At 33.4% G+C, this 20,878-nt stretch overlaps 1 protein-coding gene across 1 annotated transcript in view; it reads right to left on the reverse strand.

The window, feature by feature from the left end:
- Positions 1–17,271, reverse strand: part of LOC138702150 (glucose dehydrogenase [FAD, quinone]-like) — a 23,074-nt gene extending 5,803 nt beyond the window's left edge. Inside the window, exons 1-3 of the mRNA XM_069829757.1 lie at positions 17,184–17,271; positions 10,607–10,776; positions 7,509–7,777 (exon numbers count right to left, since the gene is read on the reverse strand). Of these exons, the coding sequence (XP_069685858.1) occupies positions 7,509–7,777; positions 10,607–10,776 (439 nt within the window). The 5' untranslated portion in view covers positions 17,184–17,271. The remainder of the gene's footprint in view (positions 1–7,508; positions 7,778–10,606; positions 10,777–17,183) is intronic.
- Positions 17,272–20,878: the final 3,607 nt, after the last annotated feature.

Here is a 20,878-nt window from a genome sequence, read left to right on the forward strand (position 1 = left end):
AGGTTCATTGCCGCCCTCACATAAGCCCGCTATTGGTCCCTCTCCTGAGCAAAATTAATCCAGTCTCTACCATCATATCCAACCTCCCTCAAATCCATTTTAATATTATCTTCCCACCTACGTCTCGCCCTCCCCAAAGGTCTTTTTTCCTCCGGCCTCCCAACTAACACTCTATATGGATTTCTGGATTCGCCCACATGTGCTACATGCCCTGCCCATCTCAAACGTCTGGATTTTATGTTCCTAATTATGTCAGGTGCAGAATACAATGCGTGCAGCTCTGCGTTGTGTAACGTTCTCCATTCTCCTGTAACTTCATCCCTCTTAGCCCCAAATATTTTCCTAAAAACCTTATTCTCAAACACCCTTAATCTCTGTTCCTCTCTCAGAGTGAGAGTCCAAGTTTCACAACCATAAAGAACAACCGGTAATATAACTGTTTTATAAATTATAATTTTCAGATTTTTTGACACCAGACTGGATGATAAAAGCTTTTCAACCGAATAATAACAGGCATTTCCCATATTTAATCTATGTTTAATTTCCTCCCGAGTATCATTTATATTTGTTACTGTTGCTCCAGGATATTTGAACTTCTCCACCTCTTCAAAAAACAAATTTCCAATTTTTATATTTCCATTTCGTGCAATATTCTCGTCACGAGACATAATCATATAAGTTACTTTGTCTTTTCGGGATTTACTTCCAAACTTATCTCTTTACTTGCTTCCAGTAAAATTCCCGTGTTTTCCCTAATCGTTTGTGTATTTTCTCCTAACATATTCACGTCATCCGCATAGACAAGAAGCTGATGTAACCCGTTCAATTCCTCTCTGTTATCCTGGACTTTCCTAATGGCATACTCTAGAGCAAAGTTAAAAAGTAAAGGTGATAGTGCATCTCCTTGCTTTAGCCCGCAGTGAATTGGAAAAGAATCAGACAGAAACTGGCCTATACGGACTCTGCTGTACGTTTCACTGAGACACATTTTAATTAATCGAACTAGTTTCTGGGAATACAAAATTCAATAACAATATCATATAAAACTTTTCTCTTAACCAAATCATATGCTAACTATTTTACTAAAATTATTATATTTTCTATCCTTTCCAACAATTTTACAATAGGGGTCATTCCACAGTAACTCAAGTTACATTCAGACATATTTATGAACTTATGAACGCTAGGTTATTGGCTTATTTATTGCGTTTACGAACATTCTTCACTGCAGTACCCAGTAATCGGGAATATAATTCATTCTGTGAGGTTTATTGATGAGTTATACTCACGAATGCTGGTTATTGCCGTGAAGAATGTTCCTAAATGCAATAAATAATTAACAGAAACTTAATTTTTGTTTTAATATAATTAATAAGCTCATAAATGTAGACTAGGCTGGCAAAACATGGTATGTGCATTTTTTATAATTTTACAGGAGAGCAATTTTAAACCTTTGAGTTTAATTTAAAATTACTTGCAATTAATATTGGAAACTAAGACAGTAGTGTTGTAATAGATAAATTCCTCGACATGTTGAATTTAAACTTGGATTTGGTATTTTTCAATCGAAACTTTGAAATTTATAATTTTTCGACATAACATCTTTTGTCCACTTATTTAAATATAAATAAAAGGGACAAATCAGAAAGTGGCAGAATTTTCAATTTGACATCAAATAGTAGCCTATATTATTTCTTTCGTAACTCTACATGATGTTTGTAGATTATTATTGTTATTATTATTATTATTATTATTATTATTATTATTATTATTATTATTATTATTATTATTTTGTATTTCATCTCACTGCCATTTTCTGTCATTCATTCTCATCATCATTTGTTCTGTTTTGTTTTTTTATTTTGTGCTAAACTGTAATTGGCTTTGTGCTGTTGTTTTGAACATTAATATTCTAAATAAATAAATAAATAAATAAATAAATAAATAAATAAATAAATAAATAAATAAATAAATAAATAAATAAATAATAATTATTATTAGTCTATTATTATTAATATTATTATTATTATTATTACTATTATTATTATTATTATTACACTATTATTATTAATATCATTATTATTATTATTATTATTATTATTATTATTATTATTATTATTATAGGAGATTTATCTTTTGAAGAGGTGGAGAAGTTCAAATATCTGGGAGCAGCAGTAACAAATATAAATGATACTCGGGAGGAAATTAAACACAGAATAAATATGGGAAAAGCCTGTTATTATTCGGTTGAGAAGCTTTTATCATCCAGTCTGCTGTCAAAAAAATCTGAAAGTTAGAATTTATAAAATAGCTCTTTATGGTTGTGAAACTTGGACTCTCACTTTGAGAGAGGAACATAGGTTAAGGGTGTTTGAGAACAAGGTCCTTAGGAAAATATTTGGGGCTAAGAGGGATGGAGTTACAGGAGAATGGAGAAAGTTACACAACACAGAACTGCACGCATTGTATTCTTCACCTGACATAATTAGGAACATTAAATCCAGACGTTTGAGATGGGCAGGGCATGTAGCACGTATGGGCGAATCCAGAAATGCATATAGAGTGTTAGTTGGGAGGCCGGAGGGTAAAAGACCTTTGGGGAGGCCGAGACGTACATGGGAAGATAATATTAAAATGGATTTGAGGGAGGTGGGATATGATGATAGAGACTGGATTAATCTTGCTCAGGATAGGGACCAATGGCGGGCTTATGTGAGGGCGGCAATGAACCTCCGGGTTCCTTAAAAGCCAGTAAGTAAGCATTAACTTTCTAATTATGAAAAATAATTGAGCTTCTTAGTAAGCTTTCAGTTTTATAACTTCTGGTTTGAAGTCTTGTAATACAACATGTAATTTATACTGAAGATTTTTGTCTTGTTCCAAATCATAATGTTCTTTCCAAAACTTGCCTTCTCCAATTTTAACATTTAAATAAAAACCTTACTGAACAAAGTAACCTACTGAGCTTCTATTACTGACCTATACTACAAAATATTTATTTTAAATGGTGAAAAAAAATTATTTTAACACACAAAATGAGGAAAAATGTTTTTCTTGATTTGTGGAAAAAAAAGTGAAAAGTGAATAAGACACGTTTTGGAACTATAGAACCAGTGGCGGTGCGTCACGTGAACAGCTTGTTTTTATTAATGCACGACTAGTTCTATTATTTAATACCGTATTGACATAGTGGGGATGTATAATATCAGGATCGAATATTTTAAACTTCCCGCATCTTGCATAAACTTCTTATGTAAACTTGGCAACATCCGTTCACGTACAAGCCGTGCTCTTTTCAAGAAGGTTACAGGAATTTCACGCATGCGCGATAGAAAATTGTCTTTCGCTGGACGCTTATGACTCGTCAAGAACACAAAGCGTTAAGTGAATAGTGAATCTATCCTACAGATGTCAGGTGCATCGATGCCTATCGTTCACGTGCTATATCTCGAGGAAGAAATTTAATAGTCTGTATTCTAGCCTGTTGGTGTCAGCATCTCACTGTCGGAACATTTACTTTATGTGGATGTGTGTACAGTGCTGCTGCGAGAGTGTAGTTTGTGAATTACTATACTTCAGTGTCAGCATAATAGCATAGTGTAGCTATGAAACACGTGCTGCCTGAATGTGATGGTGGTATGAATTTAAGTATCTGTATGTTAGTGTATAATATTTAAGAATGATATTTACTGGCATGTATTCACAGTAATCAATCTATGCGAATGGGATTACAGTACTGGTATAGGCTATAGTGTATCAGTGTGTTGTGAATCAAAATATATTACTGAGCACACGCTTTTGTAAATAACGGCATTGTGGTATGTATTAATTTATAACAAACGCAAACAATGAATTCTGTTCAAGTAATTTGAAACAGTAAAGAACTGGGTAAATTGGCTTACCAGGAAAAATTGGAAATAAAAAAAAACTGGGTTTCATTATTATTATTATTATTATTATTATTATTATTATTATTATTATTATTGTTGTTATTATTATTATTATTATTATTACTATTATACGTTCTTTTGAATTTATATACGGTTTTTTTATAGTGAAACATTGGAATCATGACATTTCATATTAGGCTAAAAACGTATGATTTAAAAATTCTCTTCGATTTTGGAACAAAAAATTGTGAACACATACAGTGAAACCTCTCCTTACGGACACCCCCAAGATACGGACACTCCTCATATACGGACAGATTTTTATGTCCCAACTGAAATAGTATAGAAATAATGATGAATTTAACTCTCGTTTACGGACACTCTCAGACACGGACACGGATACGGACAGCTGTTTCACAGTCCTAAAACTTGCTTTACCTTTTGACTACGGACAGAGCTTGGATTTCAAGATATAATTTGTTACAAAAACGGAAAATTTAGTTTTGAGAACTGTACAGAATTCTTTAACATGAAAGAAGACAGTCGTATACTACCACTAGCCCACCAGGCTACCCTTTGTTAGCTGGAAGTGAGTGGATAAACAAAGTCATAAAATTTAACCTGTTTGTTGGGTCCAAGGTTTCCGCGATCGTGAAATTGTATTCGACACATGATAGGGTTAATAGGATTTTTGTCTCCACTTCAATCAGTCGTTCTGTTTGGAGAGACATGGCACCTGGGCGTAAAGGTTAATTTGAAAACTGTAAATTACAGTACTGCATGTGTGTATTTATTCACACTGCAATGGGTATATACCCGGTGGCGGTGGTAACTAATTACACTCAATAATGACAATAATAAACTTATTAATTAAAAATAGACTTAATAATAATACTAATACTTAATACAAATAATTAATACTAACAATTAATAATAATAATAGTATTAATAATAATAATAATAATAATAATAATAATAATAATAGGGAATATCCTAAATTAAATGAAGCACGATCACTTAAAATAATAATTAAAATAAATCTAATTTGTATCTTAAATCTAAGTTCGAACTAAAACCCAAGAGTATGATATGTTCATTTCTGCACAAGTACCTTTCCACATTACAATCATTTCGCTGTCAACTCACTCACTGCACTGGAACTACGACACATTTCACTGATTCTATCCTGATTTCACTAACACTTCAAAAACATTTCACTGTTCAAATACTTTGCACTGCCACTATAAACTATAAAGCTTCCCTGACAGGAACACGTTTCACGGACACAACATAATTCTTCACTGATACAACACTTCAATAACAAAATATCATTTACATCCTTTACATACTGTGTATAATTATCGTCTATTAGTAAGGTCCTTAAGCCTATTTTTAAATACGTTTTTGGTTGTTGGTAAAGACTTTAGTGAGTCTGCAGGTAAAGCATTCCAGTCCCTGATAGTACGATTGAGAAAAGAAAACTTTCCAGTGTCCGTCCTCTGTCTTCTTTCCCTCAATTTATAAGAGTGGTCGTTCCTTGAAGAGTAATTTTGCGGCTGCAACCTATTTTTTATTTCTCTCCAGGCAGGCTCACCTCTGTATGTTTTGAACAGTGCGCATAATCGAATTCGCGTTCTCCTGTCCTTGAGTGTGTCCCATTTTAATGGTGAATTTTTTCGACAACACTTGAGGGCCCGTTTTTGAATCTTTTCCAGTGTCTTAATATGTTCTAATCTGTAAGGATCCCAACATGCAGCACCATATTCCATTACTGGACGTACTAGTGATTTATATGCAATCTCTTTGATTTATCAGAGCCTTTTCTTAGTACCCTCATCACAAAGTGTAACGCTCTCCATGCTTTTCCCGCTGTGTCTGTAATGTGTTCCCCCCAGCCGAGATCGCTGCTAAATGTTATTCCGAGGTATTTACATTTGTTAACTTCCGGAATGGTTTCACCCCCTAACGTATACGATGCGACTATTTTATTTCTTTTCCTTGTAAAGCTGATGGCTTTGCTCTTTAGAGAATTTATAACTGTAGACCTAGAATAAAATTGCATGGCATAGTACTGTATTTTCCTTTTCCGGTCTTATCTACTGTAGTTCAAAGTTGCAAAGAATTTACTGTAGTACAGTAGAATGTATGTAGAATTAAACTACAGTATTACATTTCATTTAAAGCGTGAAGGGATATATAATGCATATTATAAATTTACTGTTAGATTGGGGAGCCTCCCTCCCAACTAAGGACACCTCCCAGATGCGGACAGATTGTTACGTCCCTTCGATGTCCGTAAATGAGAGGTTTCACTGTATAATATTTTATCACGAGCCGTCACTGTATGGAACTCTTATCATGTTTTGCCATCCTAGTCTAGAAAAGTGTCTGAATGTAGCGTGAGTTACGCACAAAATCCGTCCAATAGTTTAGTATATACAGGGACATAATTTTATTTTTACTTCAATTTTTATTGTACCTGAGTTTTTGAATATACTTCACTGCCACCCCTTCAACCGTCTTCCACACAGATCCAAGACCCCATATACAGTCATAGTAGCCAAGTACGTTCCAAAAATATGTTCGCATTTTCCAGTGACGAAAGAGCTTTCAATATTGAATCATTTTCGCACAGGTACTGTCGTCCATTTGCCTACGTCGTATCCCGGTTTCCCCCACCTGCTTTTATTCGCCAGCTAGTGGCTGGGCTGTCTTAGCTCTTTTCTGAGAATATTAATTTCTGTTAGGAATTGGACGTCTACGTAATATTATACAACTGTTTAAAATAACTTACATAAAAGGGTCTCGTTAAATAATTAACTGTCACGTGATTTCCCTCCTTTCTACGACCCTACGACATAACCACTTGGACGGACAGTAGATAGTATGTCTGAGTAATTTCATCTTTTCTGGCAGAAGTGAAGATTGAATTTACAGTACGTAAGGTGCTCTTTTATAGAGTAGGTACAGAATTATTTCAACATGAGTTAGTAGTACGAAGAACTGTTTTTTTAATTTTTTATTTGATTATTTAACGAGCTGTATCAACTACGAGGTTATTTAGCGTCGATGGAATCGGTGATAGCGAGATGATATTTGGCGAGATGAGGCCGAGGATTACGAAGGACTGGTAATTGGAATTAAGTACAATATGCTATAGTGCGATAATATGCACATTAGAACTGAAGGCTGTATCGAAATGTGTTTAAATATCCATATTGTGATTATTTTTCAATTTAACTTCATTCTCTATATTGTACGCTAATGTGCTGTAGATAGTATAATATACACTGCATAATGAATACGTTCGCATGGACAGCTCAGTTCGTGAGTAAAAATACTCATTGTTAATACTGTACTGTATTTTGATTAAACAAAAACATAATGAAAATAATTAAACTCAAAAGCGCGATATTTCCTAGTTTACGTAAATGGATGAACTGCTTTTCTTCCCTCCTATACCTAGTAAAGTGATTTGTTTGTATATTACGTCAGTATCATCGAACTCCAGTCGTGGAAGGGGATAGGAAACGGCGTTGATCCAGAGGTATAGGCAAGTTAATATTAAAAATGTTAGTAAAAATAAAATGATGTGCCTATATAAACGGCTGCACTCACCGAGCTCCTCCCACTGGTCGAAGATGCGCCGGTTGCCCCTGCTGTACAGCATCTCGTTGTGCAGGGAGCCGCCGCCCAGGCCCTTGCCGGTGCGCAGGACGCAGGGCTGACCGCCGCACAGCCGGCTGCTGGGCTGGGCCCGGTAGATCCAGTTGAGTCGCGACGTGGGCGCCTGCGTCAAGGGCGTGAAGGCCGGCACGTCCGCCAGGTCAGGCTCCTCCCCGCCCGCCTCCAGCAGCAGCACGCGCCACGACCGCACCTCCGACAACCTGCACCCCGGACAACAACAACTCGTATTTCCGACACTGGCATCAACTCGTCATTAACATAGTTCTCTTATCAAAAGACTTGTCATCTCTAACAGCGATGAGCTTCGTAAAGTTCACCATTATTATTATTGAATTTCCAAGTTTATAGAACCTTATTTTACCCGAAGGTATATTAGGGCTGTAATTAAATCATACATATTATAGCCCTGTACAATTAGTTACACAAAATATATACATAATTATGACATAAAATACACATATTACATTAAATGTATATGACAATAAAAATCATATTTATATTATACACATACAAAGATATAAGATAAAATAGATATAATATATAGAAATAGATACACAATATATGAAATGCAGACATATTACATACAATACTTTCCCAGGACACATCACACAGACTTGTTACTTACAAAATAAATAAATAAATAATGATAATAACAATAACAATAGTAATAATAATAATAAGAATAATAATAATAATACTAATAATAATAAGTAAGCATTTCGTAGAAATATACATATTACTTTTAAGGACGTATATGACATAAAAATGACATGAAATAGACATGACATACAAATGCATGTAAGACATACACATATTATATACAAAACACAGAAAAGACAAATAAAAAGGAAAATTACATAAAAAACATACATGATATGAAACAGTGATATTATAGCTATTATTATTGTGATTATTACTATTATTATTAGTAGTAGTAGTATCTCCTTTTATCGCAGCCTGTTTTGCTCTGTTACATGTTAGATTAATGATAAAAAAATAGAACCTAAAAATATACACAAACAAAATTAGCACATTCATATACCCTTTCTAATTGCATTAACTACAACTTCTCTTTACTATGGCAGAAACATATAAACTAGCTATTTATAGTGAATTGTGAATATGTGATATGAATTTCTGAAATTCTCTTCAACAGCATTTCTTTTTAAACATAAAACATAAACATAAACATAAAATTCACCATTAGACTATCGACAAAATCACGAACACTGCCGTAAGTTTCTATTGTTGTTAAAAAGTCTATTATTGTCTAGAGTTGCCACTTTTTTTTTTTTAATATTTGTAATCGTTATGAAAATTCACTAAGATTGTTGAGATTCAATATAACTACTAACATAGTAATAATCATTATCAGGAGTCACTACCGTTATAAGAGTGTCGTAAACATTGTCAATAGTCACGATCGTTATTAACAGAGCCGTTACTGTTAAGGGTTTAAGAGTTTTCAAGAATCGCAGTCATTACTGAGACATAATCACTACCAAGAGTCACGAAGACTTTCAACTTAGTTGTTATCATTGCCAAGAGTCCCTATCGTTGGTCTGTCTACTAATTCCTAATTACTGTCAAGAGTTGTTATCGTTGGTTTATCAACTGACTCCTAATTACTATGAAGAGTCACTATAGCTATCACCTGACACATAATCACTATCAAGAGTCACCATGACTTTCAACTGAGTTGTCTTTTTGAAAGAATTTTAGATAAGGGCGCAAAGAGCTATAGAACCTTACGCACCTTTTTGAACCCCACTAACTAATTCAACTGCGTTGTAGTCGCTACCAAGAGTCGCTATCGTTAGTTTTCAATGTATTACTAGTTATTACAAAGAGTTGCTATCGTCATTGCCTGAGATATAATCACTATCAAACTTTGTCATCACTTTCAACTGAGTTCCAATCTTTGCTAAGAATCGCTGTTGATTATGCTGACATTTTATGGACTAACGTTTCCAGCGACAACAAAACGAAACTTCAACGTGCTCATACTTTGTGTGTACGTTTTGTAAGCAATGTTCGTAAATATGATCACATTACCCCATCCCTGGAAGCAATAGGTTGGCTTAAACTAGATAAGAAAAGAAATTTACATTCACTTCTCTATCTCTTCGAAATCTTGAACTCTTCTATTCCTTCGTACCTGTCGTCTCGCTTCACTTACCTTTCTTCCCACCACGATCTGAACACACGCTCTCGCCATGAAACAATACTAACAATACCATCCCATCGCATCTCCTCATACTCATCCTCTTTCACAATAGCCCTGCCAAGACTCTGGAATTCGTTACCTGCTAGCATCAGGGACTGTCGAAATAAAATTCAATTCAAACGCAAACTTACTAGGCACTTGGTCAGTAATTGAGACTCGTTCAGACATGGTTTCTTGTAAATAGTTCTCTTAATCTGTCACAAAATATCTCAGTATATGGTAATTTCATCACTATAGAATTTTGTTATTCTAGGTTTAATTTGTAATTCAGTAAATACAAAAATATTCTTTGTTCTTAACTTCTATGATAAATTATCTAGCTTTCATTAATCAGGTAATCTTTTCGTACTTTAATTCATATTGTAATTGTAAATTTAATATTAATTGTAATTTTATTGTTCATATTATAGTTGTAATCCCCTGTTAGAGGGGCAGAGAAGGCCTGATGGCCTTATCTCTACCAGGTTAAATAAATAAATACTAATACTGCTGTTAGAGCTCCCGAGTAGCTCAGTGGTAGAGCGTTGGTACGTTAAACCAAAGGTCCCGGGTTCGATACCCGGCTCCGGAACAATTTTTCCCTCGAAATTATTCAAATCAACTTTACAGGGAGTTATACCTGAAATCTTGATTTGCATAATACTGCTGTTATTTGTCTATCAACTGATTCCTAGTTATTGTGAAGAGTCGCTATCGTCATTAACTGAGATAAAATCACTGTCAGAGTCTCCGTCGCTTTCAACTGATTTGCAGTCACTGTCAAGTAAGTTGTATTAGCCGTCTCGTTGCTGAGGTGCCGTACCTGTTGGCCAGCACGGCGCCAGCAGCTCCTCCGCCCACGATGATGAAGTCGTAGAGGTCGCCGCTGTGCAGCTGGCTGGGGGACTGCAGGTCGGCCTGTGATTGGTGGTCCAGGTTCAGCGAGACGAAGCGCGCCAGGAAGCACAGCACCAGCGGGCCCGAGCACGCCATCTGCGGGAAAATAACTGTTCACATTTTGGCGAACTAACTGACCGTCTGTGTTTGCAAATTGTGGAGCTGTTCTTCAACCTTCACGATCAACAGTTTCGAAAACATTCAGTGATACAGAAAACGTAAAAAATAAGATTCATTCTGAAAAACCAAAGGCAGCTACTTGTCACGTGCGATATTATTCTTCTCTAGTGTTAATATTATACTATATAATTCCATTGCCCCTGTAATTTAAATTTTAGTTCCTATTTTCTTTTACTTATTTTTTATTATTATTATTGTTATTATTATTATTATTATTATTATTATTATTATTATTATTATTATTATATTTTTTTTCTATATTTCTCTTATATTAATATTATATTATATAATTTTTGTAACTGTAATTTTAATTCTATTTCCTATTTTATTTTATATTCTCTTATAGGCCTATTAATATTATATCTGAACTGCGACCGAACACGAGCGCTGCTCATTCGGTCTCAAATTTTGTTAATACTGCTGTATCTCCTTTTTTATATTGACTGTATTATTTTATTTCTATTTCTCTTGTTTGTTTGTAATTATATTCTTTATTCTGTATATTTAAATTTAAAATAAATAAATAAATAAATAAAATATGATGTTTACCGTCAAAAAAGATCCATATAAATCTACAACAAAATTTTGGATTTGAACATGTCAGTCATGCATCAGTATGGAAGTTGTTGAAATCAGAGAAATGTTATCCATATACAGACGTGGACAAATTACTCGTATTAGCAAAATTGAAGATTTGTATTATATATTTTTACAAAATTTGACTCTTCAATTTGGACTACAGTTTACATTTTGGATATTTCCAAATTATTAGCAAAAGTGAAGATTTGTATTATATATTTTTACAAAATTTGACTCTTCAATTTGGACTACAGTTTACATTTTGGATATTTCCAAATTATTAGCAAAAGTGAAGATTTGTATTATATATTTTTACAAAATTTGACTCTTCAATTTGGACTACAGTTTACATTTGGGATATTTCCAAATTATTAACAAAACTGAAGATTTTTATTATATATTTTTACAAAATTTGACTCTTCAATTTGGACTACAGTTTATATTTTGGATATTCCAAATTATTAGCAAAACTGAAGATTTTTATTATATATTTTTACAAAATTTGACTCTTCAATTTGGACTACAGTTTACATTTTGGATATTTCCAAATTATTAGCAAAAGTGAAGATTTTTAGTATATATTTTTACAAAATTTGACTCTTCAATTTGGACTACAGTTTACATTTTGGATATTTCCAAATTATTAGCAAAACTGAAGATTTTTATTATATATTTTTACAAAATTTGACTCTTCAATTTGGACTATAGTTTACATTTTGGATATTTCCAAATTATTAGCAAAAGTGAAGATTTTTATTATATATTTTTACAAAATTTGACTCTTCAATTTGGACTACAGTTTACATTTTGCATATTTCCAAATTACTAGCAGAACTGAAGATTTTTATTTTATATTTTGACAAAATTTGACTCTTCAATTTAAACTGCAGTTGACATTTTTGCATATTTACAAATTATTAGCAAAATATGAAGGTTTTTATTATATATTTTTACAAAATTGGACTCTTCAATTTAATCAATTTCATGTACTAAATTTATGGACCTGACAACCTCCATATTGTATCAGTAATATATCTATGATTTACATCAATTTCATCAACTACAATTGGATGAAACGTCTTAACAACGCGCATTTAACAAAATATAAACATGTTAGTGACAAAACGACACTGCGCTTTAGTTCAACGTCAAACATCAAGATCAACAGAAACTGCCCTATTCAACGAACTTTAAATCGGCAAATATACCCAACATATGTTCAACGTGATTATAATTTTTCAAAGTGATTTTACAAAGTGTTCACATTTCAATGACTACGCTAATAGTGGTTACAATTCTTCAACAGTTTTAATTTTTTATATATTTTAGATCATATCACATGACTTGCAGTGATTTAAATCGGCAAATACATCCAACATATGTTCAAAGTGATTTAAACTTTTAAAGTGTTTAAACAAAGTGTTCACATTTCAGTAACTACGCTAATAGTGGTTACAATTCTTAAACAGTTTTAATTTTTTATATATTTTAGATCATATCACATGACTTGCAGTGATTTAAATCGGCAAATACAGCCAACACATGTTCAAAGTGATTTAAACTTTTAAAGTGTTTATACAAAGTGTTCACATTTCAGTAACTACGCTAATAGTGGTTACAATTCTTCAACAGTTTTAATTTTTTATATATTTTAGATCATATCACATGACTTGCAGTGATTTAAATCGGCAAATACAGCCAACACATGTTCAAAGTGATTTAAACTTTTAAAGTGTTTATACAAAGTGTTCACATTTCAGTAACTACGCTAATAGTGGTTACAATTCTTCAACAGTTTTAATTTTTTATATATTTTAGATCATATCACATGACTTGCAGTGATTTAAATCGGCAAATACAGCCAACATATGTTCAACGTGATTATAAGTTTTCAAAGTGATTTTACAAAGTGTTCACATTTCAATGACTACGCTAATAGTGGTTACAATTCTTCAACAGTTTTAATTTTTTATATATTTTAGATCATATCACATGACTTGCAGTGATTTAAATCGGCAAATACATCCAACATATGTTCAAAGTGATTTAAACTTTTAAAGTGTTTATACAAAGTGTTCCCATTTCAACGACTACGCTAATAGTGGTTACAATTCTTCAACAGTTTTAATTTTTTATATATTTTAGATCATATCACATGACTTGCAGTGATTTAAATCGGCAAATACAGCCAACACATGTTCAAAGTGATTTAAACTTTTAAAGTGTTTATACAAAGTGTTCACATTTCAACGACTACGCTAATAGTGGTTACAATTCTTAAACAGTTTTATTTTATATTTTAGATCATATCACATGACTCGCAGTGATTCAACCTAACATAGCATGTATATCATAGATCAACCTAAGTTAAGTCGAATCAACCACACTAATATGAGCCGAAAATTACCACATTAAGTTCCATCTAATAGGCAAGGTTTTCATCATATTAATCTAACATTTCACATCTGAAGATGATACACAAGTATCGAAAACGTTAATGAAAATGTATTTATTTTATGATAAGCAAAGGCGGTTTTGTACACATATAATTATAGTCAAACATCTTCAATTTAAACTACAGTTGACATTTTTGCATATTTCTGTCTATTGTAATGTTAGAAATATGCAAAATGGTCAACTGTAGTCTAAATTGAAAAGTCAAATTTTGCAAACAGAATTATCATAAAAATCGTCAATTTTGTTAATAATTGATCCACGTCTGTATAATCCAGCTTTGCAAGAATTCAGTGAAAATTATTATAAGAGAAGGAATGAGTTCTGTGAACCTTTAACTGAGAAGGCAAATCTAATCCCAGATATTGTAAGGAACGTCATATATTCAGCTGCAGAAACTTTCCATTTAAATTACAGCATCATCAATCTCATAATAAATAAATAAATAAATAATTCTCCTGATAAACTTCGTTGAATTGTACACTGGGGTGCAAAAGAAATGCCGAGTTGAAGTCGCTGTTGTTGTTGTTGTTTAGTCAACTGTCCGAAGGCAGGTTTGAACCTCATAAGTAACACTAATGAGGCATCACTCATGAGGCAACTAGACCACAAGTTAATGGGGTAGGGTGGTCAGTTCCTTTCCCCCTCTAATGCATAGCCTACATTGCCGACTAGCTACATATTTCACTAATCAGACTTCAGATGCTTACGAGCTATTCCATCTCAAATCGAACGAAATATAGAGAAAATTGACCTTACAATTTCTAAATACAATCAAACTCTTTTTGTACGTAGACAACTGTGATACAATGCTTTGTGCAAAGTTTGAGGCATCAGAACTTCATAGTGTTTAAATTAAAAATATTTAAATTTATCGTATTTTCATAAAATTAGCAACTTTAAACTGTTGTGGCTCCGAAACCCTTTCACCCAATGATCAAAATCATGGTTTATTTTGATGCTGAGAAATTAAAGTTTATATTCACATATAAACAGTTTTTCTTACTTTTTATGGAAATGGAGAAATTTAGATTTTTCCTCATTAAGACGCCTTTGGCTAGGAAAAAATATTTAAAAAATATATGGTTAGATTCCGCATTGAAAGTACAAATAAACACATATTTTTTACTGGTGCACCGTTCATAAGAAAGTATTGAAAATATCAAATAAAGAAAATAAATAGTACGCGCGTGAGCTAACCAGCTGACTGTGAGGCGGGAGCTAGCCGAGACAAGCAAGGCCAGGAGACAAACACGTGATGTTTCGTCTAGTAGCGCATAGCTGGACTAGCTTTATCACAGGTTTTCATAAACACAGGAGTACAATGACGCCCAACGCTCGCTTATCTTCAGCTCTCGTCCAGTGCGTGCGGTACTGCGCCGTTCAAGTCCAGGCGTGTGAAAATAATCTATTTAATACCCTCGAAACTTATTGCCGTACCAGTAAGCAAACAATGCCGAATCCCTCTTAATAATGCAAGGTTTTTTCTCAATGTTTTTTTTTTACATTTTTACAAATGCCCAAAAAGCCTAAAAGCAAGTAAAATCAGATTATCTGTCTCTCTGTGTACAATAAAAATAAGGATTACTTCTTACCATAATCTACCAAATGTCAGCTTCAAAATGAGCTCTCGTTCAATGTCCTGCAGTAAATGGTTCCAGAGTTCTCAGCGCTGAAAGAGGCTTGTTTTTATAAAATACGCTAAATTTGTCGCTCAATAATACGAAAACCGTCCCAATCATCATGCATTAAATTTGCTGGATAATAGTCAAACAATAAGAAGACTTAAAAGGACCAATGCTCTTGACCAGTGGTCTGCATCGGAAGTTTTCGCTCGAGCGCCAAGTAGTTCATAGCATAATCCGACAGGTAGCGCACATGCATGATGGGTAAAATTGTCACGAGCGATAAATCCTCGAACGGTATAAGCCAAGCGTTAGACATTCGTTCTTACAGTGATGAACTGTGTAGTAACATCATAGATGTTTATCATTTCAAAACTTTGCAGTGTTTAACTAACCTCTCCATAGTACAACTACAAAACTCGATTTAAAATGTAATATAAATGTTGTAAGTAAATGTTTTTTTTTTTTTTTTTCCACACAGGAGTGATTTTTTTTGCCACATCTGATAGATGTTATTGGATGTAAATGTAATTATTATAAACGGAGAACACAATCACGATAATGCAAGAACTGTATCAAGTTTTCTAGTAATAATAATAATAATAATAATAATAATAATAATAATAATAATCTCTAATAATTAGTGTATCAATCTTTGCATCTGTAACAGTTGTGCAGCATGATTATTCGTTTTATTATATTTTCTGTGACATTATCTCTGTACTAATATTGTTATTAATCTACTGCTATATCAATAATATTTTGTAAAACGTTTCTACATTGTCGCAGTATATAGGCGGAACACTATGTATGGGCCTATCATATTATATATGTGGTAAATCAAATATTGAATAATTATTAATTAGCAATAATAACTGTATATCGAAGTTTTTCATACTATTTTATTTATAACTTCATGTTCCTGTTTTGGTACGTTCCATTGACTGTTCCATTAAACGTTTGTCATAAACGCAGAAAATAAAGCCTTATTTTTACCGTGTGAGCAAAACATATGTGTATCTTATCTGTCGCCTTCCATACAAGATAAGACATGTCGGTGAGATGACCTTGTACTGTGCTTCTATTTATTACGAGCGTATCACGACCGATCGTATCTCACTCGAGGGTGCGACACTCGACCGAGTTCAAGCGAGCGATTTAACTCCAATGAAGAACTCTGCTCTTGACCTTCCATTCATTTTTACTACTGCTATTTGAAACATTGTTATTTTTCTTTTGGAGTGTTGTCATGGGATAACATCTCCAATCATGTCATATTCTTTTATAATATTTACTTATTATCTATTGTAGACAGATTGTAAATGTGATGTAAGTGTTATATAAAAAATAATTAAAAAAAAAACTTACGAGGTTCAGACTTGTCTTCGGACAGTTAACTAAACAACAACAATGTTAGATGCTTAATTCACTACATCATGCAAATATTTATCGAGTAGAACACGATTAATAGCTAAATTAAACAAAACATTTTCGGGTTCCGCAAGGTTTCGAACCACTGGCCTAATAGGCCTACATTTCCGAGTACCTAACTTTATACACTCTCTACCTTCACCACTATATCCGTATATAAAAAACACACAATTTTGTTTTCCCATCGCTAGAACTCGCGACTGGTCGTTGCCATAACGACCTTGAACCACTCACATTCGACTCTCACTTGTTCCGTTTGGCGAGGCTCTCTCTTGCACACTGCAGGCACTTCTGAAACTTCCGTCTTCGAACCAGAGGTCTTATAACTCCATGATGGGCAATGAATCACTGGAATTATCATCTCTGTGACTGAGGATGTAAGACTCTGTGCGGGGCATTCCCTTAATTGCGAAAACTTATCTTGACATTTGCAGAATTTTGCACAGTCTACCGCTTCCATTCGACTCAACGTGTTAATACATAAACAAAGACGCATCGAGTCATCCAAATATCAAAAGTAGAATCGTAGGCGTCAATGACGACGCACTTTTTACTTATTATTTTTCGATATTTCCATAAGCTATTGGGACCTCTGTTAATACAGGGACATCATTTTATTTTTACTTCAATTTTTATTGTACCTGAGTTTTTGAATGTACTTCACTCCCACCCCTTCTACTAATGAAGTTCCAACTCCACACAGAACCAAGACCGCAGATAGTAAGCAGTACTGAGTTACTGAGTATAGTACGTTCCAGAAATATGTTCGCGTTTTCCAGTGACGAAAGAGCTTTTAATATTGAATCATATTTTCGCACAGGTACTGTCCGTTTGCCTACGTCGCATCCCGATTTCCCCCACCTGCTTCTGCTCGCCCCTCTGTAATAGCTGGGCTGTATTAGCTCTTTTCTGAAAACATTAATTTCTCTTAGGAATTGGAAGTTTACGTAATATTATACAGCTGTTTAATTTAACTTAAATAAAAGGGCCTCGTTAAGTAATTAACTGTCACGTGATTTCCTCCCTTTCTACAATCCTGCGGCATAACCACTTGGACGGACAGTAGATAGCATGTCTGAGTAATTTTATATTTTCGGGTCGGGCAGAAGTGAAGATTGAATTTACAGTACGTAGAGTAGGTACAGAATTATTTCAATATGAGTTACTAGTACGAAGGACGAAACTGGCAATTGGAATTAGGTGCAATAGTCTATAGTGCGATAATATGCACAAAAGAACTGAAGCCTGTATCGAAATGAACGGCCACCATTTTCAAAGTTGTGTTTAAATATTCATATTATGATTATTTTCCAATTTAACTTCTTTCTCTATATTGTACGCTAATGTGCTGTAGACAGTATAATATACACTGCATAATGAATACGTTCGCATGGATAACTCACTTCGTGAGTAAAAACACTTATTCTTAATACAGTACTGTACTCTGATTAAAGAAAAACCTGATGAAAATTATCAAACTCAAAATCGCGATATTTCCTAGTTTACGTAAATGGATGAACTACTTTTCTTCCTTCCTATACCTAGTAGAGTGATTTGTGTTTTACGCCAGTATCATCGAAGTCCAGTCTTGGAGGGGGGAGCAAGCGGTGTTTCCGATTCTCTAAAGGTATAGACAGGTTAATATTAAAAATGTTAGTAAAAATAAAATGATGTCCCTGTACAGTAATTATACGCCTACAGAAATATTGCGAAGTTCGAAATAAACTATATCTTATCGAAAAATATTAGACTAAGTAATCCACTCCAGCAAACAAATGAATGTCGTCTATTAAAACTTTTATGGATCATGCTCGTCTTTCTCCCATTTCGGGTGACAGTTCAAAATTTTATTCGCATCTATTCATACTTTTAACGCACTGTATTTTTTTTTTATCTATCTGATTTATTTATTGATTTTATTTATCTATTTATTTATTTAACTAGCTAGGTAGTGAGTACAAATTGCATTTATAAAACAAAAATGTTTCTAGCCACTACCGTAAGAGCCAGGCTCGTGTACGGTGTGGTCTTAGTCAATAATATAACATAAAATTTACAAGGACAGTTTACTAAATACAGTAAGTAACTTAATTCAAACCAATAAATACAACACAAGAGCAAGAATAAAGAAGAAAGAGAAAAAGAGAGAAAAATACACATTTAATATAAATTGACAATCAGACAGAAGCCAGTGATATTCAATAAAAACATGAATATAGTCGACAGAAATAAAAGGTAAAAAAAAACACACATTTTTTAATATCATATATCATGGATAATTTTACAAATTTCTTTCTTAAAAGCTTAAATTTTAAAATATTTCAAATTTGGAAAATGTTTCCTAATTTCATTATAAAGTCTAAGGCCGAAACTAGCACCATGTTAAGAGCTGCACTTGTATGACATTTAGGCTCAATTAATGGAAAAGTAGACTTTTGTCTTCGAGTACGATATTAATGGCGATTAGATTTATGTTTTATTTGATTTCTGTGGTAGTAAGTTAGTAAACTATATTTATAAATTTCTTCAATAGGCAATACACTAAAATCTGTATAAATTTGTTAGGTAATCCATATTTTTGGTCAGACAAATTTTTATTAATCTTCTGTGTAATAATAATGCATTATGCAACGAGCCTATAATGGTAGTAATTAAGACGCGAGTATGTTTATGAAACGAGCGCAAGCGAGTTTCATAATTTTCATACGGGCGTCTTAATTACCATTACAGGCAAGTTTTATACGACTTTTTATGCTCGACCATATTTCTAACTTGAAATTATACATAAGTATCCATGTTATTGTTATCTAAGAGAGGTGCGGAACTGACCTTGTGCAATAGCCTACCTCGTAAATTGTGAGATTTGCGCAGACGCGAAAGTATTGATTTTTCCGAGAAACAGATGTCGACGACCTTGATATAATCTTGATATAACCTTGAAATTGAATTATACATTGAAAAACGAGATGACAAATTGAATTTATTTGCATATTATTTACAATTAACGCTAACTATTATAGTAACAGAACTGACTTTATTTCAAATGTAGGTTATTTATTGTGCAATTGGTGAAATCGATACTTGCGCTTTCATATGGTGCTTTCTGATTGGCGGAACACCTGAACTTTAATGAATAGGTGTACTTTAATGAGGTCCATTAAAAGGCTGCTACCAGGTGTATAATTACTACATTTCGGCATGGTCGAGCATAAAATTATTAATATGCCATCTACATTTTTCAATATAGTACTGTATTATTTACATTTTAATTGAAATATATAATTAATATTGATTCAATTTTGGACAATTAATTTAATTTATTGGTCTGGCCCAATATTTTGGGTTTGCCCTGGGACACAGAATAGCTCACAATAAAATTTAAAATGAAAAATTATATAAACAGGTTTCAGACAAAATTGAGTAAGACATAAGAAAAAAAAATAGAACCAAGTGTAATTTAAATCGAATGTACACCATAAAGATGCTGACGAAATATCGCTACAGAAAATTTTATTATGGTGGTGACGATGGCATCTTGAAGATCTCTCGTCAGCTTGTATTTTTCTCTCCACTTTACAAAGGCTTTCGTGATGGTGCCTTTCTCTCCGAAGAAGAGACCGGCAACTGTGATTTTTTCTATGTTGTATTTCACTGATAGGTACTGAATCGTGGGCTCATAGATTTTCTTTTTCTCTTCGTTCACTTCAGATGGTTGAGTGGCTGAGATTTCAAATCTGATCGTAGGATCAATTAGGCCTATTTCGGCTGTGTGTTTATTTCTATTTATAGCTATGATATCTATCCTACGATTGCTTCCACCATCAGCAATACAATGAACTACTACTCATATTCACATAGTATTAACTCCAAGATCTAACCTACCCATCTCTCCATTGACGACTCTCAAGGGATCGGCGAAAATACTGATC

Source organism: Periplaneta americana, chromosome 6, assembly GCF_040183065.1.
Source record: "Periplaneta americana isolate PAMFEO1 chromosome 6, P.americana_PAMFEO1_priV1, whole genome shotgun sequence".
NCBI lineage: Eukaryota > Metazoa > Arthropoda > Insecta > Blattodea > Blattidae > Periplaneta > Periplaneta americana.